At 39.7% G+C, this 27989-nt stretch overlaps 2 protein-coding genes across 3 annotated transcripts in view; both read left to right on the top strand.

Moving 5' to 3' along the window:
- The window catches only part of LOC104670791 (myb/SANT-like DNA-binding domain-containing protein 3), a 148854-nt gene extending 135510 nt beyond the window's left edge, over window positions 1–13344 (top strand). For both annotated transcript variants that reach the window (XM_010374139.2, XM_010374137.2), the window contains 2 exons: window positions 8206–8364; window positions 12224–13344. In XM_010374139.2, the coding sequence (XP_010372441.1) occupies window positions 8206–8364; window positions 12224–12308 (244 nt within the window). In that variant the 3' untranslated portion in view covers window positions 12309–13344. The remainder of the gene's footprint in view (window positions 1–8205; window positions 8365–12223) is intronic.
- A 422-nt stretch (window positions 13345–13766) lies between these two features.
- Window positions 13767–26040, top strand: CAVIN4 (caveolae associated protein 4). The gene is made up of 2 exons (XM_010374140.2): window positions 13767–14253; window positions 21761–26040. Exons 1-2 carry the CDS (start codon window positions 13852–13854, stop codon window positions 22466–22468), a joined length of 1110 nt encoding a protein of 369 aa, XP_010372442.1. The 5' UTR covers window positions 13767–13851; the 3' UTR covers window positions 22469–26040.
- The last annotated feature ends 1949 nt before the right edge of the window (window positions 26041–27989 follow it).

Genomic DNA, 27989 nt, shown 5'->3' with positions numbered 1-27989 from the left:
CCTATCCCAGGAGCTTGGCTTTTATTTTAAAGGCGGTGAGACACCATTAGAGGATTTTAAGTAGCAATGATGCGATCAAATCTGAAAGTCACTCTGGTGACATTGTGGAAAGTAGATTAGAAAATTTAGGAGACTTAGTAAGAAGTAAGGGCCTGAATTAAGTATGAAGGAGTTGTTGTGAGGCTGATAAAATAAATAGATTGCAGAGAAATCATTAGGTGGTTGAACTCATAGATGTTGGTGACCGACCTGTTAGGTTGGATATGAGCACGAGAACCTGGGGTTGGTGGAGGTTAGTGGGATGAAGAGTCAGGAGAGTCTCCTGGGTTTCTGGCTAACACAAGATTGAGTGGGAAATGCATTGGGAAGAGGGAGAAGGTTTGAGGGGAAATGATATATTCAGTTTGACGTGCTTGGTCTAAGATGACTGTGGGATATCCGCTTACAGATGTCTGGTGGGCTGCTGGATATATTTTAGTTTTGGAACTGATGAGAGAGATGTGATTGAAGACATACATTTGAGAATCATTCCCTCTCTAGCATATCCATTTTACTTTCTACCTAGCAATTCTTCTATCCCACTAGCCCTCCCGTTTATTGATCCTATCACCTTTTCAGTGTCCCTCACTCCCCGGATATTCTCTTCCCCTCCCTCGTTAGTGTAAATTCCATGGCCAGTCATTGTAGTCCCTTTGCATTTGAATCCCTCTTTCCTCTGTTGCTTCATCATACTCACTTGCCAAAACTGTAGTCCTGGTTCCTCCCAGCTCTCCACCTACTGCATACCTATACATGCAGCTGATCATGGCTGTCAGTGAAAAGCACACCACCAGGTTAACTAGTCTCACTGACATATCTATAGGTCTCAAGGTGGGCCCTTTATGCTGCGCCGGCAGTCATTCTACACCTGCAGTTTATGCATTCTCCTCCTCTCCTATAGGATTTCTTTGTACCTTCTCATCTCTCCTCAGATTAGCCGTACCTCCTCTCTCATCCTCACTCTTGGCTGTTGATCTTCTTTCCAAGTTTACTGAGAAAATGGAAGCAATATGAGAAGTTGCACACACTTTCACTATCACATACCAGCAATCCTCTCCCTTTTTCTCTGTGTCGTAGAACTTGATATCAGTATATCTCATATATATTGATAAACTTTTATTTTTTCCATCTTGGAAAAAACTGCTCATTCTCATTCCCACCAGTTACTGTCCTGTTCATTTACTTTCCTTCATAGAACTCGAAAGAGTTGCCTAAAGTCTGTCTTCAGTTCCTCACTTCCCATTTCTCTTGAACTCACCCCAACAAGCTTTTGTCCCTAACACTCCACTGGGACTGTTCTCATTTCTAAATTCAGTGGTCAGTACTTAGTCTCAAATTACTTTTGAATGATCAGTAGCATTTGACACAGTTGATCACCCCCTCATGTGTGATATGCATTCTTCACTTGGTGTCAAGAATTATACTGTCTCTTGTTTTTTTCCTGATTTGCTGGACATTCCAGTTTTCTTGGCTGCTTCCCCCTTTGCTCCCTGACCTCTCAATGTAGTAGTGTACTCGGGTTTAGTCCTAGTCCTTTTTCCTTAGAGATTCTGTCCAGTCTCAGGGCTTTCCATGACATATGCTAATAACTCCTAATTTACATAAATCCCAGACTTCTCTGCTGAATTTGAAACTCGTAGATCCATCTGCCTCCTTTACATTTCCACATGGATGTCTGACACCTCAATCTTAACAGGACTAAAGCCGATCTCCTGATCTGTTCTCCCTCCCTTAACCTGCTTTACTTGCCACCTTCTTCATCTCAGTTGATTCCAACTCCATCTTTTCAGTTGCTCAGACGAAACAGCCTCTGATGTATCTCTGTCTTCTCTTTCTTATCCAATCAGCTGGGAATTCAGTTTCAGAATATCTCCAAAATTTGATTACTTCTCACCATTGTCAGTGCTATTCCTAGTGCAGGCCAATATTTCCCTGGGATGTTTGCAATAGCCTCCGTGATTGTATTCTATAGTCCATAATCAAAACAGCACACAGAGTGAGTGTCCCCGCCTTTTTTCTTTTTTCCTTTTTTGAGACAGGGTCTCACTCTGTTGCCCAGGCTGGAGTGCAGTGGTGTGATCTCAGGTCACTGTAGCCTCTGCTTCCTGGGTTCAAGCGATTCTCATGCCTCAGCCTACAGGCATGCGCCACCACACCCGGCTACTTTTTGTATTTTTAGTAGAGACAGAGTTTCACCACATTGGCCAGGCTGATTTTTGCATTTTTTAATAGAGATGGTTTCGTCATTTTGCCCAGGCTGGTCTTGAACTCCTGACCTCAGGTGATCCACCTGCCTTGGCCTCCCAAAATGCCGAGTGAGCCTTTTAAAATAAAAGCCAGTTCATATCATTCCTCTGCTAAAACCCTTCCAGCGTTTCCTTCATCTCACTCAGTGCAGAAGGCCCTACTTAATTTTGTTTCTTCACCTCTCTGTCTGGCTCTCCTCCCCCTCACCCCCTTCTCTCCAGCCACACTTGCTGTTCTTGGGCATGCCATGCATGTGTGGGTGCTCCCACCTTAGGGCACTTGCACTGGCTCTTCCTTTGCTTGGTATGCTGTCTTCCAGTTGTTTGCATGGCAGACTCCTCACCTCCTTCAAGTCTTTACTCATATGTCACTTTCTTTTCTTTCTTTCTTTCTTTCTTTCTTTTTTCTTTGAGACGGAGTCTCTCTCTGTCGCCCAGGCTGGAGTGCAGTGGCAGGAATTTGACTCACTGCAAGCTCTGCCTCCCGGGTTGACGCCATTCTCCTGCCTCAGCCTCCCGAGTAGCTGGGACTACAGGCGCCCGCCAGCACGCCCCAGCTAATTTTTTGTATTTTTAGTAGAGACAGGGTTTCACTGTGTTAGTCAGGATGGTCTTGATCTCCTGACCTCGTGATCCACCTGCCTCGGCCTCCCAGAGTGCTGGGATTACAGACGTGAGCCACCGTGCCCGGCATATGTCAATTTCTTAACCTACCCGGACTGCCTTATTTAAAATTGCAGCCTTCCCTTCTTGCAATTTTCCTGGCTCATACCTGGTGTTTGCAGTTTCCCTTAACACCCCACACCCCACATTCCCTATAGTATCTATCACCTTCTAACATAACCATTTAATTCACTTCCCTTGTTTATTGACACTCTTCTTCTGGTAGCTGGTAAGCAGGCCAGGGATCTTTATCGATTCTGTTCACTGATGCATCCCAAATGCTCACCACAGTAGGTGGCACATAGCAGGTGCTCAATAATTGTGGTAAATGAATGTGTGAATGAATTCACACATGAGACAGTGGGAGTGAATAAGATTGCCTGTGGAAGGTGTTTGTGATGAAAGTAGAAAGTGGAGGACTGAATCCCTGGATCTGCCTTTAATCAGTAACAGAAGAAGAAGTAATAACCTAGAAGTTAGTGCTCTAGGTATTAGGAGAGTGTATTAGTCTGTTTTTACACTGCTGATAAAGACATACCCAAGACTGGGCAATTTACAAAAGAAGGGATTTAATTGGATTTACAGTTCCACGTGGCTGTGGAGGCCTCACAGTGATGGGGAAAGACAAGGAGGAGCAAGTCACATCTTATGTGGATGGCAGCAGGCAAAGAGAGAGCCTGTGCAGGGAAACTCCTGTTTTTAAAACCGTCAGATCTCATGAGACTCATTTACTATCACAAGAACAGTGCAGGAAAGACCTGCCCCCATAATTCAATCACCTCCCACTGGGTTCCTCCCACAATAATGGAAGTTGTGGGAGTTATTATTCAAGATCGGATTTGGGTTGGGCATAGCCAAACCATATCAGATAGTATAACCGAAAGTCAGTTGGAGAAAATAATACCCAGGGAGAACTGCATCGATAATATATGGCATATTCATTCTTTTTGATACTCAGATTATAATCTTTGGCTTAAGCCAAACCATTAGAGAGCTGCATATCTAGGACATTGTTACAGTTCCCTATGGAACTGCTTTTATTTTACTGAGCTTTGACTATTGTCCATTAGCTTATCATGAAGGACATTATTTTGAAAATCTCATGAGGCTTCATTATATCATAGAATTTACTGCAGCTGTGTTGTTGAGGATACTGTTCTTTATGTTAGAAGGTGCCCTCTTTAAATGAGGAACAATGAGATTAAGTTCCCTTAAGTTTCATAACAGTAACAACTGTGCTTCTTTTGAACACCTTGTTTGATTACTGTACTTCTTTTGAACAACTTATTTATTTTTATTTTATGGAGATTGTATTTTGTGTCAACTGTCCTACTACTTTTCCCTCCCTCCCTCCCTCCCTGCCTTCCTTCCTTCCTTCTCCCATTGGTGTTTAGTATATGCACAGAGTTGTGCAACCATCACCACAATCAATTTTAGTACATTTTCTTCTCCTCAAGAGGATACCTCATACCCTTTAGCTTTTACTCCCAAATCTTCTCATGCTCCCTAGCCCTAGGCATCCACTAATTTATTTTCTGTCTCTGTAGGCTTACCTATTCTGGATAGTTCATGTAAATTGAACCATATAGTATGGGGTCTCATGTGTCTAGCTTTTTTCACTTAGCGTAACATTTTCCAGGTTCATCCATGTCATAACGTATATCAGTACTTCATTCGTTTTTGTGGCCGAATACTGTTCTATTGTATGGATAACACCACATGTTTTTAATCTACTCATCATCAATCAGTGAAAATTTAGGTTCTTTCCACTTTATGGTTATTACGAAAAATGCTGCTCTGAATGATCATTTGCAAGTTTTTGTGTGAACATGTTTTAATTTCACTTGGGTAAAGTTTAGTGGTAGAATTGCTGGGCCAAATAGTAACCCAGTGTTTAACATTTTGAGGAACTGCCAGACCGTTTTCCAAAGTGGCTGCACCGTTTTACATGCCCTACAGTACCTTCGTCAACACTTGTAATTATCTGACTTTTTGATTTAGGCCATCTTAGTAACTATAAAAACTGGTATATATGTTGGCTTTGATTTTTATTTCCATGATGGCTAATGATGTTGAGCATCTTTTTATGTGCTTATTGGCTATTTGTATATCTTCTCTGGAGAAACGTCAGTATATATCCTTTACTCTTTTATTTTATTTTTTGGCTATGATAGAGTTGTGTTAGTTCTTTATATGTTCTAGATATAAGTCCCTTATCAGATATATGGAACTTACATTTTTTTTCCATTTTGTGAGTTGTCTTTTTACTTTCTTGATAATGTCCTTAAGAACAAAAGATTTTAATTTTGATTTAGTGCTACTTATCTTTTGTTGTTGTTGTTGTTGTTGCTTTTGCTTTTTGGTGTCATATCTAAGAAATTGTTGTCTAATCTAAAGTGATAAAGATTTACTCCTATGTTTTATTCTCTTTTTAAAATTAAATGTATTTAAAAATTGACAAAATTACGTATATATATAATGTACATCGTGTTTGGAAAATATATACATTGTGAAATGTCTAATCAAGCTGATTAACATATGCATTACCTCACATCGTTACCACTTTTGTGGTGAGAGCACTTAAAATCCTCAGCATTTTCCAAGAATACACTACATTGTTAACTATAGTCACCATGTTGTACGCTACATCTCTTGAACTTATTCCTCCCATCTAACTGAAATTTAGTATCCCCTGACCAACATGTCCTCAACCACCTCCTACCACCCCAGTTCCTGGTAACCACTATTCTACTCTACTTCTATGAGATCAACTATTTTAGGTTCCACATATGAGTTAGATCACTTAGTATTTGTCTTCTGTGCTTGGCTTATTTCACTTAATATAATGCTCTGCAGGTCCATCCATGCAAATGATAGGATTTCCTTCTTTTTTTTATGGCTGAATAGTATTCCATTTTGTATATATACCTCATTATTTTATCCATTTATTTGTTAATGGACACCTAGATTGAATCCATATCTTAGCTATTGTGATAGTGCTGCAATAAACATAGGAGTGCAGATATTTCTTTGATATACTGATTTTATTTCCTTTAGTTATATACCCAGTAATGAGATTGCTGGATCATATGGTAGTTATATTTTTAATTTTTTGAGGAACTTCCATACGATTTTCCATGATAACTGTATCTTATGTTTTTTCTTCAGAGTTTTGTAGTTTTAGCTCTTACATTTAGATCTGTGATCCATTTTGAGGCAATTTTTGTGTGTGACACGAGGAAGAGGTCTAGCTTCATCCTTTCGCATGTGGCTATCCAGTTAGCACCATTTGTTGAAGAGACGATTCTTTCCCCATTGAGTTATCTTAGCACCCTTGTCGAAATCAATTGACCATAGATGTATGGGTTTATTTCTAGGCTCTCAATTCTCTTCCATGATCTATATACCTGCCCACTGCTTGTGGTTTTTTTTTTTGTTTGTTTGTTTGTTTGTTTGTTTGTTTTCTGGGAAGCATAGAGCCCAATGTGAAATGTACTGGGAAGTGTCTAGGAACTTCAGGGACTGGATTGGTAGACTTGTACCACCACTGGATTTCCCTGTTTCCCTCCTCCCACATTTCTTTTTTGTTGTTTTAATGTGTGCTTTGTGATAAGCTGCCTCAAATTCTTTTGTTAATGAGTTGTGGGACATTAATAAATACTATTTTTGTACTTCAAATGTTTTATTAATCAGTTCTAACTGAAGACTGGCTAATTTATACATTTCACTGCTGTCAGCTTAAAAATGTAAATTGTCTGTTAAGTGTCTTAAATATTTCTCCCTGTCAAATTATCATCAGCTGATGCAGTTCCCTTTTTTATCTACTTTTAATTGGAATTCAGATAATTTCTAAGATTAGCACCTACAGCTTATCTCCTTGACTGCTTGACATTGTTTCTGTCATTAATAACTTATTTTCATCTTACCCCTGCATCTTACATGTTTATATTTTATACACTAAAAAGTGTCTTGCATATAATTTGATGCTATGTTCAGAGAACTGTAAATGTTTATACCTTTTTTTCCAATAGTCTAATTTTCAGGTACCTAGCCCTAAGCAATAACACTAACTATAGAAAGGTGCCTATTCACCAAGGTGTTTACCACATCTAATTTATAATTGTGAAAAATTGAAAATAACTGACATGTCTTAGAATTGGGGATAAGCTAGCTATATTATAGTCACTGGATGGAGTATTTCTATTTTGAAATTATATGTGTATCTATTTTGAAAAAAATGCTAAGAAAGTAGATTTTAGGTGTTCTCACCACAAACATGATAACTATACGAGGTAATGCATATATTAATTAGCTTGATTTAGCCATCCCACAATGTCTGTACATTTCCAAATACCATGTTGTACATCAGCGGTCCCCAACCTTTTGTCACCAGGGACTAGTTTCATGGAAGACAGTTTTTCCGTGGACTGGGGGTTGGGGGTGGGGGTGATGGTTTGGGGATAATTCAAGTGCATTACATTTATTGTGTACTTTGTTTCTATTATTATTACATGGTAATACATAATGAAATAATTATACAACTCACCATAATGTAGAATTGGTGGGAGCTCTGAGCTTGTTTTTCCTGCAATTAGACAGTCCCATCTGGGGGTGATGGGAGACAGTGACAGATCATCAGGCATTAGATTCTCATAAGGAGCAGTCAACCTTGTGTGCGCAGTTCACAATAGGGTTTGTGCTCCTATGAGAATCTTAATGCCAGTGATGATCTGAGAGGAGGCAGAACTTGGGTAGTAATGTGGATGAAGGGGAGTGGCTGTAAATACAGAGAAGCTTTGCTTACTTGCCCACCACTTACCTCCTGTTGTGTGGCCTGGGGGCTGAGGACCCCTATTGTACATGATAAATATACGTAATTTTATTTGTCAATTTTTAAGCAAATTTAATTTAAAAAATGAAAAAAAGGAGGAAATCTTTGTGGCCTTAGATTAGGCAATACTTTTTTAGATTTGACACCAAAAGCAAAAGCAAGAATAACAAAATGGGTGTATATTAACAATATTCAGCAACTTTAAAATTAATGTGATATAACTTAGATGAAAGAAGCACTATGTAGGCATATCAAAAAGACAGTAGGGAAATATACAAATGACATTTTCCCCCCAGATTGTAGGAAAGTGCTTGATTTCCTATTCCTGTTTAAATTTTATTACTGTTTTGTATTTTTTAATGTAAAAGCTTGGGAGTATCAAAATTTGTAATTTTCAGAGGAATATATATATTTTTCCTTTTTCAGATGTGAATCTGGCTACACTGGACAGCACTGTGAAAAGACAGACTTTAGTATTCTCTATGTAGTGCCAAGTAGGCAAAAGCTCACTCATGTTCTTATCGCGGCAATTATTGGAGCTGTACAGATCGCCATCATAGTAGCAATTGTAATGTGCATAACAAGGTAGGTAATGATGTAAGAAATATCAACTTTAAATTAGAGGCAGGCAACTGTTTATTTATAGATGCTTTGAGGCCACCAATCTATTAGGAAAAATCCTATGATCAGTTCCCAGAGGTTTTCAGTGGTCTCTCTCTATCCTTCTTCTTTAGAATACAGGCAAGGACTAATTCCTAGTCTTACAAGTATATCTGGGTGACAAGCAGAGAGGGAGTGAGAGTAGTCAATGAGATAAAGGAATTTAGGGATCTGAGAATTGTATACAGTCTTCGAGCACTATATTCTGGGAAAATAATATTAGTAGCAATTTTTTTTTCTTTTCTTTCTTTTTTTTCTTTTTTAAGAGACAGGGCATCACTCTATCATCCGGGCTGGAGTGCAGTAGCAATTAGAGCTTACTGCAGCCTCGAATTCCTGGGCTCAAGTGATCCTCCAGAGTAGCTGAGACTGTAGGTGTGAACCACCATGACTGGCTTAGAATTTCTAGAATGGTCTGCACATGCATAGAAGAGCCATGCAGAAAATTTTAAAGCCCTGCACAACTGCAGGGTGTTTTATGCCCTAAGAATGTACTTTACTCACAGTTATAGTAAGAAAGGAAGAAATCAGAGGCTGAAGATAATTTTATTGTGATATCACTGTGTTAACATTACTTCATTTTCTGGATTGCAGCAATAAGTAATAAGCTTTAAAATTCTCTGTTATAAATAAAACCATTTGTCATAAATTAAATGACTTATTTGGATTGCAATGGCATAAAATGAGTCTTTTCTAAACTGAGTGGAAATACATAAGTCAGACTGAACTGGACCTGAGAAAAGTCAGAGTAAATCCAGCAAGTTCGTGTTGTCTTTGTGCTTTCCCAGTCTAATGTCTTTTCTTCCTGCTTACCTCTTTCTTTAAGATACAGTTCAGAAGTCTCATAAGCATCATATCTCCACTTCCCTGCATTATTCTGGGCAGAGGGTTGAAGCATTACAGATATTGGCAGGCCGTAATGGATTTATGGCCCTTCTATCCAAGGTCTGTATAGAAGCCAGACCTTCAGTAGTCTCAGCCATCTGGAGCTGAAATGATAAATCTAGAAATGATAAAAAAAAGTTCTCCAAGTAACAGATATTTTTCATAACACCTAGGCACTAAAGTCAGTGAGCTTTATTTCACAGAACAGATGATCTGCCCTTAGGCAAGACTACTGAATATAAAATTGGACGGTAGATCAAAGTAGGCACATAATCATGTAACAAATAATGATAACAGGGAGAGAAGATAGGGAAAAAACATTTAACAGCAGGACTGGCTATAGCCATTTAGTGTAGACTCAGAGGTTAAGTAATTTGCCTGTAGTCATCCAACTAGTAAGTGGAATTGTCTGGATTTGGATTCAGTTTGATTCCCATTCAGTCTTCTTTCCACTGAAAGGTTCCATGTTGAGTCATCTTGGGAAACATCTTTGCCCAATATGACCATGTCATGGGAGCAGGGTTCAAACTTGATTTTGTAGCAGTTTAGGGTTTTTGAGCAGGGAAAGGACTTGGTATAACCATTTTTTCAGAGTATTAATGAGTCATCAGAAAAACTCATTGGAGTAGTGAACATGTGAGGTAGGGGGAAGACCATTTAAGACATTATTAGAGTTAAATAGGAGTGAGGTAACAAATGATTTGGAAGGCAGAAGAAAAATTAAGGTAAAGTAAGGGAAGATGTTTGAGGCCTGGAGATAGTGCCTTTGTTTGAGACAGGATCTCACTCTGTCACTCAGGCTGGAATGCAGTGCATGGTCTTGGATCATTGCAACCTCAACCTTCTGGGCTTACCTCAATCTCCCGAGTGGCTGAGACTACAGGCATGCGCCACCATGCCTGGCTAATTTTTGTATTTTTTTTGTAGAGACTGGGTTTGGCCATGTTGCTGAGGTTGGTCTTCCACTCCTAGGCTCAAGTGATCTGCCTGCCTCGGTCTCCCAAAGTACTGGGATTGTGCCCAGCCAGATAGTGCCATTTTTAAGAGAATCAAAGGATGTTAGAGTCAATGGGAAGCAACTTTGAGTTCAACCCCTTCATTTAGAGAAGTCGGGAAACTGAAGCCCTGAGATAAGAAGTACCTCGGTCTAAGGTCCTAGAGCTACGAAAGCCCCCTTACAACAGTCCTTTACCCAACTCTGTCCTTCAGTGCTATAATGCTCAACTACTCAATTAAAATTACCTGGCAGGCCATTTTGAAGTAGGTACCCTCTAGTTTATACTCCAGATCCCTCCTTGTTGCCCTCACAGCCACTTAGACATCACAGTGTATTTCTAACTGTGTCACAGTGTCTTCACTGCCCACTGTCTCTAACGATTGAAGAGTCATCTCATTGAATTTATCACAGATTTCTCCTGGAGGCCTGTCTTTTTATTATGGTATTTCCTCCCCTAGAATGTCTTAATGTCTTGCTATCTTGGATTTAGAATATTCAGAATATATATGTACTTATGGATTTATTTCCATTGAATTTTTAAGTATCTCTCCCATACAGTCCATTATGGGACAGCTGTTGACATATACCATGGCGGCTGTCACATGGGAGGAATCTTCTTTAAAAGGATGTTCCCACTGACTTGTTTATCAAGACTGCATGAGTCAGTTTTTCTTCTTTTCTTCTTGGAATCTCCTCTCATGTTTTCAGACTCATAGAATGACAGATTGGCAGGAACCTGGAACATCACCTTAGCTAAACACCCTGATTTTATAGATTTAAAAACCATGGCACTAAGAAATTGGAACTTTTCCAAGGTCATGGTGAGTTAGTGATAGTAAAAGAGGGTTGCTTGATCTGTCAACTAGTTTTCTCATTTATGAAATGGAGATGATTCTAACTCTATCTACCTCATACTTTTAAAATGAGGATTAGTGAGGTAAAACCATATACAAAATGGAAGTATTGTCAACACTTTTAAATCAAGGCAAAGCTGTACTCTTTGAAATTGAACAAAATGAGGAGTACTCATTGTTATAAGACTTTCTTTCCAGTTTGTAAATTTCTTGCTGGCAGAGATTTTAGAACCTAGTCCAACTTCTAATTTATTTTTTACATTTAGGAGAATTGAGGTTGCACAGTTAGTTATTAGCAGAGCCCAGAATTCATCTCAGCCCCCTTATTCCACATTGCAAAGCACAGCACCTTGTGTTTGCAATCTAGTGTGCAGGCACAAGAGCAGTTCCAACACAGTGAGATTTGTACTGCTGTTGAGAAACATGGTAAAATGAGAGCAGAGTTAAAGAATGTCCCTCATCTTCAGTGTGGCAGTTGCTTATGGGCTTCTGTGGTTTGGCCCAGGAGGGTGTGGACAGCTTCTTTTGAGTCATTGTCTAAAATCAGTAGATATTCCTGTGTATTCATAGCTGAGGTTAATAAGCACACTTCTTCCTGATTTCTGCCTTCATCTAACCTGTTCTTGTCAGTTTTGAGCTGTCTTGTCATAATGCTCAGGGAAAGTACATAGGCCAGAGTCCTTTCTACTGCAGGGGTTTCATATTATCAGTCACTGTGACTAGGGAGTTTCTAGGCTGGAGGAAGGGTGGGATAGCTGTCAGAGGTGCATATATAGTAGCATAGACACTTGGAATGAATTTTGCTTGTGCCAGTACCTATATTACATATCTAATCCTCTCAACTCCCAGCTTTGTAGGGGAGGTAGCGGTCCGAATTGTGTTCATCTTCATCTTGTCTTGCAACAGATACCGTCTCATTTCCCTTTCACGTAATTGCTTGCAATGTGGCTTTGTGTGCAAAATGTGTATTACTTTGGAAACATTTGAAATATCCTAAACAAAATCATCAAAACAATATTTTTCTCTTTTTCTTTTTTTAATGCAACAGAAAATGCCCCAAAAACAATAGAGGACGTCGACAGAAGCAAAACCTAGGTCATTTTACTTCAGATACATCATCCAGAATGGTTTAAACTGATGACTTTTATATGTACACTGACCATGTGATGTACATTTATTATGTCTTTTTTTAAAGAATGGAAATATTTATTTCAGAGGCCTTATTTTTGGACATTTTTAGTGTAGTACTGTTGGCTCGTATTTAGAATATTCAGCTACGACAGTTTTGGACTGTTTAGTAGTCTTTGTTTTATGTTTTTAAATACAGAAATTGCTTTCACAAATTTGTACCACATGGTAATTATGAGACTTGTTCTTTACCCATGGAATGTAATATTTTTGCAAAGATGGACTACTTCACAAATGGTTATAAAGTCATATCCACTTCTTCCACAATGACCACAGCAAATGACCAAGCATGAACTAAAGGTAAAGATGTTTACAGATTACTTTTCTTACAAAAAAAAAAAAAATCTAGAAGACACTGTGTTTAAATAGATATTTAAATGTTTTTGAGATTTAGTAACTGATTTTTTAGACACTGCCTATCGCATGAACTGTAAAGCTGTGTGTGTTAGGTGTAAAATATTTATAAGATATATGGACTGGGGAATTTGATTATTCCTCCCTTTGAAAAAATAATTCTAATAATTTGAACAAGTATGTTAGTAATGATGGAAGAGATCATTGAAAAGTAGATTTAGATATTGTGAGAATAGGCTGTTTAACAGATTGGAATAAAGCCTACTCTACCAGTTAAACTACTTTAATACACATTCATTTTTCAAGAAAATATTTGTTTTAACATAAATAAACAAATCGTATCAGTGTTTGTGAATAAAATACAAAAATGATTGTTAATGATTGGTGCTCTTAAAGTGAGCTTAAAATTTATCCAAGACCTCTATCCAAATTTGTCCTGTAGTAATAGATTAATATTCATAGATTGTTGGTGTTTAAAGATCTGAAGTGTGAGTAGAATGTATTCAACTGTTTAACATGTAGTTTAGATATTCAAAAGTATGCATGTAGAATTTAAAGAATATGTTTAAAATTATTAATTTTAATATTTTGTTTGGAAAAGCATGTTATAATATAATGTTTTCACTATATGGCCTCTTTTGGTGTGTTTATTTACTAAATTTTTTGATATTGGTGTTTCAGTATATTTAATGTATGAAATTAGTAGAAAAAGCAGATTTTGGTTCAGAATTCCCCTTTACTCTTACAAATACTCATTGAAATTATCTAAAGGCAAAAGCTTTACCCAACATTTGGAGTTTGCTTTTTTGATCATTTGGCTTCTAGGTTTAATATTAGTTACATGGTGGCTTTAGTGAACTTTTTAAAAAAGCTTTCCTCTTCTACCCACACAGTCTTATTTGAGTCCCTTAGTCAGTCAGCAAGCATGTTTGGAACAGTCCCCGGTACTTTGCAAGGGTTCAGATTGCAGAACAGTCACATATGGGTATTTGTAGTTATAAATACTTGACCGTTCTCCAGGGGTGGGGTTTCCAACTCTTTAAACAACCCTGTTGCCTGTTACCAAGCTGACTTTTTGCTCCAAGTGCCAGAATTGATTGTGGTTAGGACATCTTACGCTGAGAAATAAATAAAATGGAACATAATGGGTCTGCTTCAAATGCTGATAAAATCCACCAGAATCGCCTGTCGAGTGTTACAGAAGATGAAGACGCTGCTCTTACCATTGTGACTGTGCTGGACAAAGTAGCCTCCATTGTGGACAGTGTGCAGGCAAGCCAGAAGAGAATAGAAGAGAGACACAGGGAAATGGAAAATGCCATAAAATCTGTCCAGATTGACCTGTTGAAGCTTTCACAGTCACATAGCAATACAGGGCATATCATTAACAAGTTGTTTGAGAAAACCCGAAAAGTTAGTGCTCACATTAAAGATGTGAAAGCCCGGGTAGAGAAGCAACAAATTCATGTGAAAAAAGTTGAAGTCAAACAAGAGGAAATAATGAAGAAAAACAAATTTCGCGTGGTAATATTCCAGGTAAGCTTGCACTTGTGTTCAGCTTGCTTATTCTAATCTCTTGCATCTTTTAATTGCCAACAAGTCATATCAGAGGTTTCCAGTGTCACATCTTAACTATTGTATGTATTCATACAATGGAGTTCTGTATTAGCAGCAATCTCAGGATAAAACCATTTCTGTGTTAACCAAAGTGCTATCTATCATTTTGGAATTTTGAGCTTCTCAACCATTTCATGTAATATGAACTGTGGCTCATAGCTTAGGCTATTTCTTGCCTTTGAAACTTAATATTGGTAAGTCCCTTTCAGCATATTAGCCTTATTAGCATGGTGCCCTCTCATAGACTTTGAAAATGTTAGAACTAGAAGAAGACTCAGAAGCCTCTAGTTTAAAACACCTCTTTGTTCTCTAAAAGAAGAAACTGACAACCAGTAGCTCCACAATGTGGTTTTTTTCGCTTATGTGGAGAGCCTGGAAAGGCCTAAACAGTAGATTTAAACTTTTCAGAATGTGATTTGTGTGTTGGAATTTTTGCATATAGATCACAATGATAGCTATTTTCCAATGAACAATGAGGCAATTATTCTTATTTTTCTTATTGTTATAGTAATACAAATATATGAGTCACATAAATAATTTCCTATGTTTGATTACAAAGTCTTTTTACTTAAGTGATTTAATATAATATTTTGTGTGTGGCATTGTGTATTGAGCTAAGTTCCCATATTCTGTGCTTGGCACTCATATTTTTGGAAATAGGAACATATTCATGGCAAATGCGTAATATCTATGGTATATTTTTAAAACTCTTACAGTTAAAAGGAAAAAAATTGAACATTCCTTCACAGTAGAAAAGTGGGAAACTGTCATTATCAGGCAGTTTACAAAACACAAGTAAGAATAAAATTCTACTTTCACTTATTTAACTGTTGGCAGTTATTAAAACCTATACCAAGAGGTTAATTTAAGAATTGGAAAAAAACACTTTCATATTCTGTTGGTAGAAATATTAATTGATAAAACATTTTTGAAAGGCAAATTTGGTAGTATGTATTAAGAAATTTAAAAATTCACAAACTTTTTGGCCCCAAAATTTCATGTCAAAGAATTTGTTCTATGCATAAAATCAGGAATGTGTGCAGGAAAGCTCACTGTGCATATAAAGTGTTATTTTTTAAAATGACACCTGTATTTTAAAAATGAGTACTTATGTACATAGGAAAAAAACTAGAAGAATATAAACTAAATGAAATGGGAACACAGTTGGATTATGTAGAAGATAATTTGTAGAACACTAGGGATGTGGCCTATAACTCCCCATGGCATTCTTTACACATTAGGCAATTCTCCATAGCCCTCTCTTGACTGATAAGGTTACACTGGGATGGTAGAGTGGTATTTTAGGTCTGTTTTAAAAAGCTTGTAGGTTATTTAGGAAAAATAATAGGGAGGAGAGTGAAGAGTTGCTTATTTCAAAGGTAGATAGGGCAGACTATGCCATTTTAAGTTCTTTATCATTTCCCTTTCCTTTCATGTCCCTGGAAGTCCTTCTGTAGGCTTAAAAATTTGGGAGGAAAAAAAATGCCTGGGCAATGTGGCAAAACCCCGTCTCTACAAAAATAGAAAAGTTAACCAGGTGTGTTGTCACGTGCCTGTGTTCCCTGCTATTCAGGAGGCTGAGGTGGGAGGGTCACCTGTGGGGAGGTTGAGGCTACATACAGTGAGCCATGATTGTGCCACTGCACTCCAGCCTGGGTGATAGAACCTATCTTAAGAAAAAAAATTGAAAAATTGAAAAAACATCAGTCACCTGATTTTCAGAGGCCAGTTCCAGTGTAGTGGGAAATGTAGTATCCATTCTTCGATTTGCCTTCTGAAGATGTTCGGAATTGTGGGTATATCTTACCCTCCACTGGCATGGGCGCATGGCCAGGAAACATATTTGGCATTCACAACTGCTGAGAACCTCTGTGCAAAGCAGTGGACTAAGTGCCAATTAAGATTTACAAAAGCAAGAGCAAAGAAGTTTCTGAAAAGTTTCCATTGACTCTGTTCATTGACATAACTCTTCCTTAAACTTTAAGATGTTTCTATATTCACCTGTGTAGTCCCTGTAACTAACTGCTGATTGTTCTTTTCTTTGATCCTTTGCAGTTATTTAAAGCAACTGAAGGGTCCTAGTTTAGGGCACATCTCTTTTCTTGTAAGAAATGATGCCATGAAGATTCTGTATAGTTAAGTTGTTCAGAGTAAGCAGCAGTTCGTCAAAAAGTAATTGCTATCATTTATAATGGGAAAGCTTGTAGAGAAAAGAATAATGGACATAGAACTCTGATTCAAAGATGCATTAGATGTTAGAACACTGTATACATGGTCACATGGTTATTCTTGGCAGTTAAAATTAGTTATAATTAATCATCATAGTTAAGGTATATAAATGGTTATATTGAGATTGCCCCTTCGGCTAAAATTAACTTGAAACTAAGCAATTCAGCCGTAGTAAACATTACCTATTTCTTATACATTTATTATTTCTCTTCGAACATACTATATCTTCACTAATAAGCCTCAGACTTTTGTATATTCAAAATTTCCCTAGCTATATTACTTTGAGAGCTTCTTTGGAGGTTCTAGGAGGGTAGCACAGCTGCTCGTATACTCTTGACCAAAGACCAGTCCTCCTCTATCGTGGATGGTCGTCCTCTTTGACTGAGCATGCGGTTTCGAGAGGGATGCATATGGAGCAGTGAGGGAGGAAGGGGACACCCACTTAGCCAGCCAGATCAGCTGAATCAACCCTGGCAATCAGTGGGGTGACAGATGTTGCAGCCACTTGCCCTAACATCCCCTAGCTATATTACTTTGATGTTCAATCCAGCCCACAGTACTCTGATGCACAGTATTCATTCTGTTACAAAAATGGTCTTTTTACCTGGAGTTTTATATTAAAAGATGCAGTTATATTTGGAAGTCAACTATAATTCAACATCTATAATCTTCAATTATAACAGTCTATTAGCTCTTTTTTTTTTTTTTTTGAGACGGAGTCTCGCTCTGTCACCCAGGCTGGAGTGCAGTGGCCAGATCTCAGCTCACTGCAAGCTCCGCCTCCCAGGTTCAAGCCATTCTCCTGCCTCAGCCTCCCGAGTAGCTGGGACTACAGGCGCCGCCACCTCGCCCGGCTAGTTTTTTTTGTATTTTTAGTAGAGACGGGGTTTCACCGTGTTAGCCAGGATGGTCTCGATCTCCTGACCTCGTGATCCGCCCGTCTCGGCCTCCCAAAGTGCTGGGATTACAGGCTTGAGCCACCGCGCCCGGCCAACAGTCTATTAGCTCTTGATAGCTCTGTCTCATTGGAGTTGCAACTAATAGATCTACGTAACAAGTACTTTTTTGTGACTCTACCCCTGTTTTGTTTTACTTTAAAGACTGATTTTATATTATTTGTTGTGTACTTAAAGAAGGGTATGTGATTCCTGGGCTAAGCTATATCTGATTTCTTCACAGCAAGATTGTGTTTTTTCCCCTACCTAACAGTAATTAACTTTTGGCTCTTTCCCTTTCTAATTATACCTTCTCAGGCCGTGCCAACCCACATTGTGTTGCTGAAGCTACTCCCTGCAGCAGGTGTCAGGAAAGGAGAGGAATACTTCCACTGCTTCTAACTGATTCATCAGAGAGTTATGAGACACCCACCACTGCCTTTTTTTAGCTCCTAGACACTCTAATCCTATAGCCAAAGAATTTAATTTTAAATAAGTATCAAAAGAAATAAGGTTCCAGGGATATCTTCTTGACTATCAGGCTGATAGGTTTTGGAATATGCATAAATGTGTTTTGTATATATTTATATATTTTTTGATTGAATAGATTTAATCTGGATCTCATGTGGGGGCACAGTTTCTTTTAGAAATTTTAACTTGTGGTTCAGTTAAAAATCTCATAATTTTTCAACTTTTGTCTGTTTAGTTTGAGAAATGCTCCCTATTCAGTTGGGTTCCTCTAGCTGCTGTGGTTGGGCTGGCTCTCAAGGTTTCCAGTGTGTGTCGTGTCCCAAATCCAGTTCTCATCCTTATTCTTTTGACACATTTGGCACGATTGGACCTCCTCTCTCTCTCTCACTCTCTCTCTCTCTCTCTCTCTCTCTCTCTCTCTTTCTCTCTTTAAAGAGACAGGGTCTTGGTCTGTTGCCCAGCGTGGAGTTCCATGGTGCAGTCATAGGTTACTGCAGCCTCCAACACCTGGGGGCAAACGATCTTCCCTCTTCAGCCTTCCAAGTAGCAGGGTCTACAGGTGTGCATCACCTTGCCTGGTTACACTTTAAAATTTTCGTAGAGACGAGGTCTCACTTTGTTGCCTGGACTTGGCCTCAAGTGATCCTCCCACCTCAGCCTCCCAAAATGTTGGGATTATAGGTATGAGACACCTTAACCAGCCCCTCCCTTTCTCATTGAAACTTCTTTCCTCTGGACTTCTGGGGTTACTATGCTTTTTGGGAGTTCCCCCTGCCTCACTGGCTGTTTGTCCTTTTTTTTTTCTTTTCTCATTTCTTCCTTCTACCAGTCCAAAATCCATGCTGTGTAACACCCATGTTCAAAAATTCTCAAAAATATTTTTAATAATGTATTTGACAGCAAGACCTAACTTGACCTGAAATTATTCAGTAGAAAAACCTGACCTAAAGTAGCAGGAGGCTATTTCTAGCTTTTATCCCAACTTAGTGTGAATATTCATATTTTTTGCCACAGAAATGTTTCTTCCAAGATCTTGCTGGGAATGTTATGTAATAAATCATATTATTTCCAAAGTTTGAAATATTCTGAATTCTGAAACACACCTTGGTGCCAAAGAGTTTTGAGTAAAACAGAGCATAGATCCATTCACTTAGTTTCTTTGTGATCTCTTTCATCTGGTCTCATGACTTTAATTCCATCTTTACATCAGTGACTCCTAAATTTGGATGTCTAGCCCAGCCCTCTCTTCTGAATTCCAGACTCATCTACTCAGCTGCCTGCTCAGTGCCTCTGCTTGCATGGCTAGTGGGTGTCTCCAAGACAGTGTGTTCAGATCCCATCCTTCCCCTCCAGTCTCTTCCTCCTCCTGTCTCCCCCATCTCAATTAATGGCAGATCTATCTTTCATCTGCTCAGGCTATGTACTTGACGATCGTTCTTGACACTCTGGCACTCCACATCCAGATCTAGCAGCAAATCTTGTTGGCTTCTGCCTTCAAAGCAGCTCCAAATCAGACTGCTTCTCACCCCCACCCTGTCAGCAACCTTACCCAGTGCTCCCTTGCCTCAGTGCCCTCCACCTGTTCACCCTGCTTCTTTTCTTGCCCCTACACTCTGTTTTCAACAGAGTGATCCTTTTATAATGTGGGGCAAATCCGGGCACTACTCTCGTGCAAACCATTCATTCATTCATTCATTTTTTTAGACGGAGTCTTGCTTTGTCACCCAGGCTGGAGGGCTGTGGCACAATCTCAGCTCACTGCAACCTCCGTCTCCTGGGTTCAAGCAATTCTCCTGCCTCAGCCTCCTGAGTAGATGGGATTACAGGCATGTGCCACCGCTCCCGGCTAATTTTTGTATTTTTAGTAGAGACTATTTCGCCATGTTGGCCATACTTCTCTTGATCTCCTGACCTCAGGTGATCCCCCTGCCTCGGCCTTCCAGAGTGCTGGGATTACAGGCATGAGCCACTGCACCTGGCTTCCTATCAGGCTTTTAGAAGACTTCCTGTTATGCTTAGACCTCACCATTGGATACAGAGCATTGCGTGACCTGGACCACCTGCTGTCTCTCTTACCCTCTTGCCTCCCCTTCTTGCCCTTTCATCACTCTGCTGTCACCACACGGCCCTCCCCACTGTTTCTCTGTTCTTCCCAGATCTATATGCAGCCTTCAGGACTAGGCTCAGGTGTCACCGTATGAGTGAGGCCTTTCCGACCACTGTAGTTCAAACAGCACCTCCTTGTCACTGCATATTCCCCTTCCCTGCTTTAGTTCTCACCTTAGTGTGTATCTTGCCATCTAACGTGCTATATAGATTTTACTTGTTTGTCCCTCTCCGAGAATATAAGCTTTTTCACTCTTTTGTCTTCAAAGAAGCTTCACAGTTTTTAGAACCAGAAAATTTACTGGTTTGTGGTGGTGCTTAATCACTTTGTTGAAGGAAGGTGTACACCTGTTTGATCCAATAATCATTCATTGAGTATGCCTACTATGTTCAAGACAGTCTGATAGATGGTGGGCATAAAACATAAATAAGACACATGATCTCTGCTTTCAGGGAATCTGGAGAAGACCTCCGGGAGACACATATTTTTGAGTAAAGCTTCAATTCAAACTGTGATAAATGTTATAAACAGAGGATGTATGTGTAAATTTGAGATAGAGTTAGCCACTTGGGGAAGTTGGGGACACTTGGATTATTGAAGAAAGATTTCATTTACAAAGCCAAAAAGAGGTGAAAGGGGACCTAAGATGTCAGAAACTTCTGGGTATGGTAGCATGTGCCTGTAGTTCCAGCTACTTGGGAGACTGAAGCAGGAGGATTCCTTGAGTCTAGGAGTTTGAGTCCAGCCTGAGTAATGTTGTAAGACCCCGTCTTTATGAAAAAAAGAAGATACCAGAAATCACATATACAAAGAGGGATGAAAACATCTTGTGATTGAGGAATTGAGAGTGATTGTATGTTTCTGGGCTGGAAGAGTGGGAAAGTAGGTTTAGCTAAAGCTGAGGAGCCTTCTCATCATACTGGACAATTTGAACTCTTCGTTGAGTATTGATGAGCTCTCCAAAGTTTAAAGCAGAGAAAAGATGTGATCAAAGCTATGCTTTAGTAATATTTCTCAGAAAATACTTAGGTGATGTTCTGGAGGTAGAAGGATCAGTGAGGAGGCATTGCAGAAGTTAGGACTGAGATGACAAGGGCCAGAATCAAGACATTGGTAGAGGGAATGAGGAAGGAGGAGGGAACGGACATGTTGTTAGGCAGTATTACCAGCAAAGCTTGGTGACTGGTTGGATATGGAATGAGAAGGAGAGGAAATATTTGGGATGGTGATTCAGGAGTTTCTATCTTATGTGGCACCTGGATGGGTGTTAGTGCTGAGAGGTAAGGGAAAGAAGTAGAAATGGAGAGAATGGTGGATGGGCCTTGATTTTTGGACTTGGTAAGTTCAAGGTGACTGTGTTACGTCAAACTGTGGAGCAGTCTGCCCATCATTCACACATGTGTCTTCATCTTAGGAGAGAAGGAAAGTGAAGATAAAATACATGTGAGTTTACTTACAATTGGATCTGAAAAATGGAGTGGTTAAGGTTGCCCAGGGTGAGCCTGGGAGATGAAGAAGAGGAAAGGGCCAAGGTAAGAGAAATCCTAAGAAATGCTAACATTTAAGGACCAGGCAGAGGATAAACAGCCCATGGAAAAGATTTACAAGGCATGGCCAAAAGGTAAAAGAGCTGATCTGTAGTGCAAAGGAAGCACTAATATGCTTTGTTTTTTCTCTCCTTCAGGAGAAGTTTCGGTGTCCAACATCCCTGTCTGTTGTTAAAGACAGAAACCTAACTGAGAATCAAGAAGAGGAGGAGGATGATGTCTTTGATCCCCCAATAGATCTCTCTTCAGATGAAGAATATTATGTTGAAGAAAGCAGATCTGCCAGGCTTAGGAAGTCAGGCAAGGAGCGCATTGATAATATCAAGAAGGCATTTTCCAAAGAAAACATGCAGAAGACACGGCAAAATTTGGACAAGAAAGTGAACAGAATTAGAACTAGAATAGTGACCCCAGAGAGGAGAGAGAGGCTAAGACAGTCAGGAGAGAGGCTGAGACAGTCAGGGGAGAGGCTGAGACAGTCAGGGGAGAGGCTGAGACAGTCAGGGGAGAGGTTTAAAAAATCTATTTCTAATGCAGCTCCCTCAAAGGAGGCTTTTAAGATGCGTAGCCTCAGGAAAGGCAAGGACCGAACAGTGGCCGAAAGTGAGGAATGTGCCAGGGAGATGGGCGTGGACATCATTGCCAGGAGCGAGTCTCTGGGCCCCATCAGTGAACTCTACTCTGATGAGCTCAGTGAACCAGAACATGAGGCAGCCAGGCCGGTGTATCCTGCCCACGAAGAAAGGGAAATCCCCACCCCTGAGCCTGTAAAAGTTACTTTTAAATCTCAGGTGAAAGTAGAGGATGATGAATCTCTTTTGTTAGATTTAAAGCACTCATCGTAAAGAGGAATTAGGTGTATCCTAAATATGAAACTCCCAATCATGCAGTTTTAGTTTGAATAGTGTAGTCATCTACATTTCTGTGCCATGTAGGAAAACATACATTTATGTTTTTTTCTTATCTTTAAAATCTTGAAGATAATATAAATATTATTTTCACTCTTTTTCACGGCAGCTGTGGATTTTTTAGTTCCTTTCTCTTGTCCACTAGAAAAATAGTTTCCTAGGTTGGGCCAGTTACATGTTTGGTAAGGGCAACTTTGCAGCCATCATTTGCAAGAGAACTCTAAATATTGGTTAGGACTGATACTGTGGCCAGCCTCAAAGGGGAGTAACTCATGTGTGGGTTATATCATCCAAATGTTCAGATCAACAGATTTGTTAGTAGCAGTCACACCCCTTTTTTGATGCTTTCACATTAAAAAATTGAAGTTTTGGACTGGAGCATTTGGTTCTAGTATCATAGCTTTACTTATAAGAAAGCCCTGGGCAAGTTATCTGCTTATTCTCATCAGTGAAAAAGGAGAGGGTTGGCCTCTGCTGCCCACCTCAGAGGACTGTTGTGATGATCAAAGGAAATGGCACACATTCTGGGGGAATAAGAAGCGCACCCAGAGAAAACAAGCCTCACCAGTTCTTCAAAAACAGAATTGAAAGAGTTATACCTTCTGAAAAAGACCCAACCACCAATCAATAAGGTCCTAGGTTGGACAGAAACTAAAACTGGTCTTCAGAAGCCTGTTCACAGAATCAGGAGTGAAAAATAAATATTTGGGTGACCACTTTTTCACCAGACTAACTAAACCTTGGGTTTTAGTTGGGTCTCAAAATGTTCCCTGGCCAAACCCTTTCTAATTTCCTTTTGATTAAGATCTTTAGTGGACTATAGCACTAATTTGTTTGAGCAGTATGAGGCATAAAATTGTGACTATGCTTCTAAAGTCGGCCCTGATGCATTGGGTTTGGAAATGACCGCAAATATCCCTGTTAGTTCCTGAGTGTACCCTTCAGGGTCCAACTGTCCAAAACAGTGTTGATAGGAGTTTATCATAGCTGCTTTGGGAGGAAGCCAGATTCCCCTTATCTGTTAGCTTTAGATGGTGGAATCCAGGAAGTAGAACAATGTCTATTGTTGCTAAAGAAAGAAAGAAATGGGCCGGGCGTGGTGGCTCATGAGAATAATCCCAGCACTTTGGGAGGTTGAGGCGGGTGAATTACCTGAGGTCAGGAGTTCAAGACCAGCCTGACCAACATGGCGAAACCTGACTCTACTAAAAATACAAAAATCAGCCAGGCGTGGTGGCATGTGCCTGTCCCAGCTACTCAAGGAGGCTGAGACAGGATCATTGCTTGAACCCAGGAGGCGGAGGTTACAGCGAGCTGAGATTGTGCCACTGCACTCAAGCCTGGGCGACAGAGCAATACTCTGTCTCAAAAAAAAAAAAAAAGAAAGAAAGAAATGGTAATACTGGTTCTGTACTTGTAGGATGTTTAATATAGCATGGTGTTGTAATAGAGAAGAAATGATGAAATTGTTGAATTTGAAGAATTGGGACAACAATCAGCTCTCTCACTTTTTTTGTCACTTTCAGATCATTTTGTGGATAATCATGTGGTAGTTGAAATAATAAGTTGTACATATATACACACAGGCATACATAAATCGGCTTGAAAATATTTGACTCAGTTACTCAGATGTTTGGGTTTGGGAGTCTGATTCAGCATCATTTCCTCTTCACCCTACATGAATACATAAAATGATAAATCATTCATCTTGTTACCTTTTTATATTGAAAATTAAAGTGTATACAACATTGGATAACACTTTCAAATGAATAATTTTAAAATGTTTTTATGACATTTTGGAAAAATCTTGGATGCCTAATCACATATTTTCTTAAGAGCCATAATAAATTTGAATTTAAGAAAATGTTATTACAACATTTGATGTTAGTGTCCTATAAATATTTTTACTAATAATGCAAACAGTGAATGTAAAGAAGTTACAAGCTTTTTCTTTTTTCTAGTCCTGTGTAGAATAAATATCAGTTGGCCTGGAATATTTTTCTGCAAACATTACTGTCAGGGAATTTTTATAAAGTCAGTTTGCTTACTGATTCATTATATAACCAGACTTGACATTTTATGGGACATTTCACATCTAGCTGTATTTGAATTTTGATGAGAAGGGAGTTATAACCTGGTCAGCTCTTCATCGTGGTAGACTTTGTGCAACCCCAAAACACTGAACAGTTTCATGTCCTGGAATTTTATTGTAACCTTGTACTGCTTTCTTGGTACTTGCTTCTGTCTCTCTACATTTCTTCCCATATTTGGGACATTCCCAAATTCTACATTTATAATTTATTATCCCTTTAACTTAATTTTCTTGATATAAAAATAATGGGCTGCAAACTCACATGTCCCATTTGATATAAGGAATATTCTAGTCAGTGTTCCTATTTTAAAAGTTTCAGGTAACAGGGACAGATTATTTTACTTACTCATCTGTATTTTAGAAATTATACATACCAGATTTTAAACGGTGTATTCAAATAAAACCATTAGCAAGATTCCTTGCTCTGAGACAGAACAGTGCAGCATCTATAGACACCAGGGGGCAGAGAGCTACATAGGCTCTTCTGCAGAACAGACAGGATAGAGCAGGGGGGTGCAAGTCTGTCTCCGGCACGTGATGATGCAGGTCTTTCTGTGAGTGGTTGATAGCCTGATTCTAGCTTACAGGTTAGAGAAGCAGGGCAAACAACAAAGTACATGAGAATTCAAGGCCGGGTGTGGTAGTTTATGCCTGTAATCCCAGCACTTTGGGAGGCCAAGTTGGGCGGATCACTTGAGTTCAAGACCATCCTGGCCAACAGGCTGAAACCACGTCTCTACTAAAAATACAAAATTAGCTGGGCATGGCGGTGTGCGTCTGTAATCCCAGCTACTTGGGAGGCTGAGGCAGGAGACTCACTTGAACCCGAAAGGTGGAGGTTGCAGTGAGCCGAGATGACACCACTGCACTCCAGCCTGGGCAACAGAGTGAGACTCCTCAAGAAAAGAAAAAAAGAAAAAGAAAAGTACATTCAGCTTGCTGAAAATGTACTTGTGGGGTGTGTTTGTGTGTGTGTGTGTGTGTGTGTGTGTGTGAGAGAGAGAGAGAGAGAGAGAAAATGCCCTGAAGCCTCCATAAGTTAAAAATACAAATCAAGATAAAAATACAAAACATTTTTGATTTCATTCTTTACCTTCCATGCCCATTAAAGGGTTTGGTTTAGACCAAGACCTGCAGTTCATTGTGATTCAGCTAAAAAGCATGGGTCATGTTATGTAAAATATTCCACAGAACCGTTGTTAAGTGCACTTCCATTACATGAAATCATTGGGCTCATTTTTATTCTGAGACATGTTTACTGTGGCTTCTCTTATTGAACCCTGCTAAGAAAATTATAGATCATGATTCCTAAATCGGCAGAGTGACCACTGTAGTTTCACCCTCAATTCTGTTTGAATTTGGGGCATGCTAGTCCCTGGTCTGTAGTGAATAAAAAATGAAAAAACTTCATGCTAAATTTTGTGTGTTGTTCTTATGGCCACCTCTGAGTTATGTTGTCTCAGGATTTATAGTTGCCCTTCCCAGGTCAGAATCTGTCATTGTATTTCATAAGCAGTGGCTAGGAGATCTAGGATAACCACGACTTCACTGTGCATGTCTTAGGACATCCAAGGATCCCTGAGAGGGTAGACTGGAGTGGCAGAATATCCTCAAATTCGAATTTACTTTGGGCGTCTTCCTAAAATCAACCACTTTTGTCAAAAGGCCCTCCCCAAATGCTCTGCCACTTGATGCCTTTGCCCATGCTGTATGTCTTGGAGCACCACTTCCCCTTTCATTCTGAGAGATGCCCTTCAAGTTCACTGAGAATGTCAATTTCCTAATTTTAGCTTTCCCTGGTCCCTTCATCCCCTAGGAAGGGCATGACTACTCCATATTTTACACACACAGAGATTCTATGTGAGGCACTGAGGATTCAAAGATGAATAGAAGTTCCTTCTTCCCCACCCTTTCCTATCCCGTATCTCAGGCTCACAGTTCTGGGAGACAAGCAAAAATTCAGCAGTGTGACTAGTGCTATGTATCAGATGATGGAACTGTGGAGATGGAAGCTGTTGATAGAGTATTTTGATTATGCATCTGCCCTAGCACTTGCACAGTATTGCAGTTTATTTGTGTAACTGTCTTCTAGACTAGACTGTGCTTCTTAAGGTCAGGGACTGCATTTTACTCATCTTTGGGTCACCAGCACTTGGAGAGCTTCCCAAGTGCTAGCCGTCTGTATCATGAATCCAGAAATGAAAGACGTGGTCCCTATGCTTAAGGAACTTTTCCCTTGGTGGAGGAGATAGACACATCATGCTCAGATTGCAGAAAGGATGATAGCTGAACATAGAGGAAAAATATCTCATAATCTGGGGAAATGCTGTCAGGGAAAACTAGAGAAAGTGTTGCTTGGCATTTGAAGGCCATTTGAGTCAAGAACAGAATTCAAGTCAAGATGCAGCTAGAAAGATTGTATGAAGGTGTTGTGAGATTTATGTCAAAGGCCATAGAGAGCCATTGAGAGGTTTTAAAGGATGTCCTGTTAACAGACCAGAGGCAGACGGACCAGTTGGTAGGGGCCTTGAATTTTTCCAGGTAAGAGGAGTACCTAACGTAAAGCAGTAACTGAGCTATGGAGGGGTCAGCTTGACTGTGGGTTGTGATGGGAACAAATGACTGCCAGGTTTCTGAGTTGGGCAAGTCACAAGTGGTGCCACTCACTGGGGCAGGAAATATAAAATGTTCTAATACAGCCCTCTCCTGATGCTTCTGTCTCTCCTCTGACAGCCTTCATTACTCATCCCTCAGTGTGGCTAAGGAACAAAAGGGAACTATGCCCATACTCCAGAAGTTCCCCTTCTAGAGTTCTGCCCAGTCCAGCTGTTGTGGCTCCCACCTATGCGTGAAGAAGCCTCCTTTAAAGGGACCCTTTTCTGGCTCTAGCAGGTGCCTTGCCGTCTCCACCAAGATGTGAAAGTCCTTGGGAAGCAGAACTGCCTTGCAGATCTAAGGCCATTGTGAAAGCTGCTTTCTCATCTGTGTCTTTGCTCAAGGCCGAATTTCTGTTTCTGTTTGTGTGGTCCAAAGAGAGGCTACTTCTGATTCTAAGAATGGATTATAATTTTCTAATCTCACTTTTTTGTTGGGCACCTGAGGATTCCAGACAAAGCTGTGCTTTATTCCATCTGACATCACAATAACAGTTGCTGTGACCAGCTGCAAAGGCCAGGGCCAGTTGCCCAGGTTCATGTATCTTCTCCAGTCAGCTGCCATGGTGGCAGCAAGAGCCTCGATCTCATTGTGGGTACTTGTTTTCAAATTTAATCCCGCCATGTCTGTCATATTAGATATGAGTCATGGCACCAAAAATGTATCAGAGGTTCAAGGTGGGTTTGATGCAACCCATTCTTCTTCCCCTCC

Source organism: Rhinopithecus roxellana, chromosome 16, assembly GCF_007565055.1.
Source record: "Rhinopithecus roxellana isolate Shanxi Qingling chromosome 16, ASM756505v1, whole genome shotgun sequence".
NCBI lineage: Eukaryota > Metazoa > Chordata > Mammalia > Primates > Cercopithecidae > Rhinopithecus > Rhinopithecus roxellana.
The sequence above is the reverse complement of the archived record's forward strand: the minus strand, read 5'-3'. Positions and strand labels throughout refer to the sequence as shown.

Coding starts and splice junctions, on each gene's coding strand:
- CAVIN4 (XM_010374140.2), top strand. CDS start 13,852: ATGGAACATAATGGGTCTGCTTCAAATGCTGATAAAATCCACCAGAAT. Junction 14,254..21,760: donor TTCGCGTGGTAATATTCCAG/GTAAGCTTGCAC, acceptor TCTCTCCTTCAG/GAGAAGTTTCGGTGTCCAAC.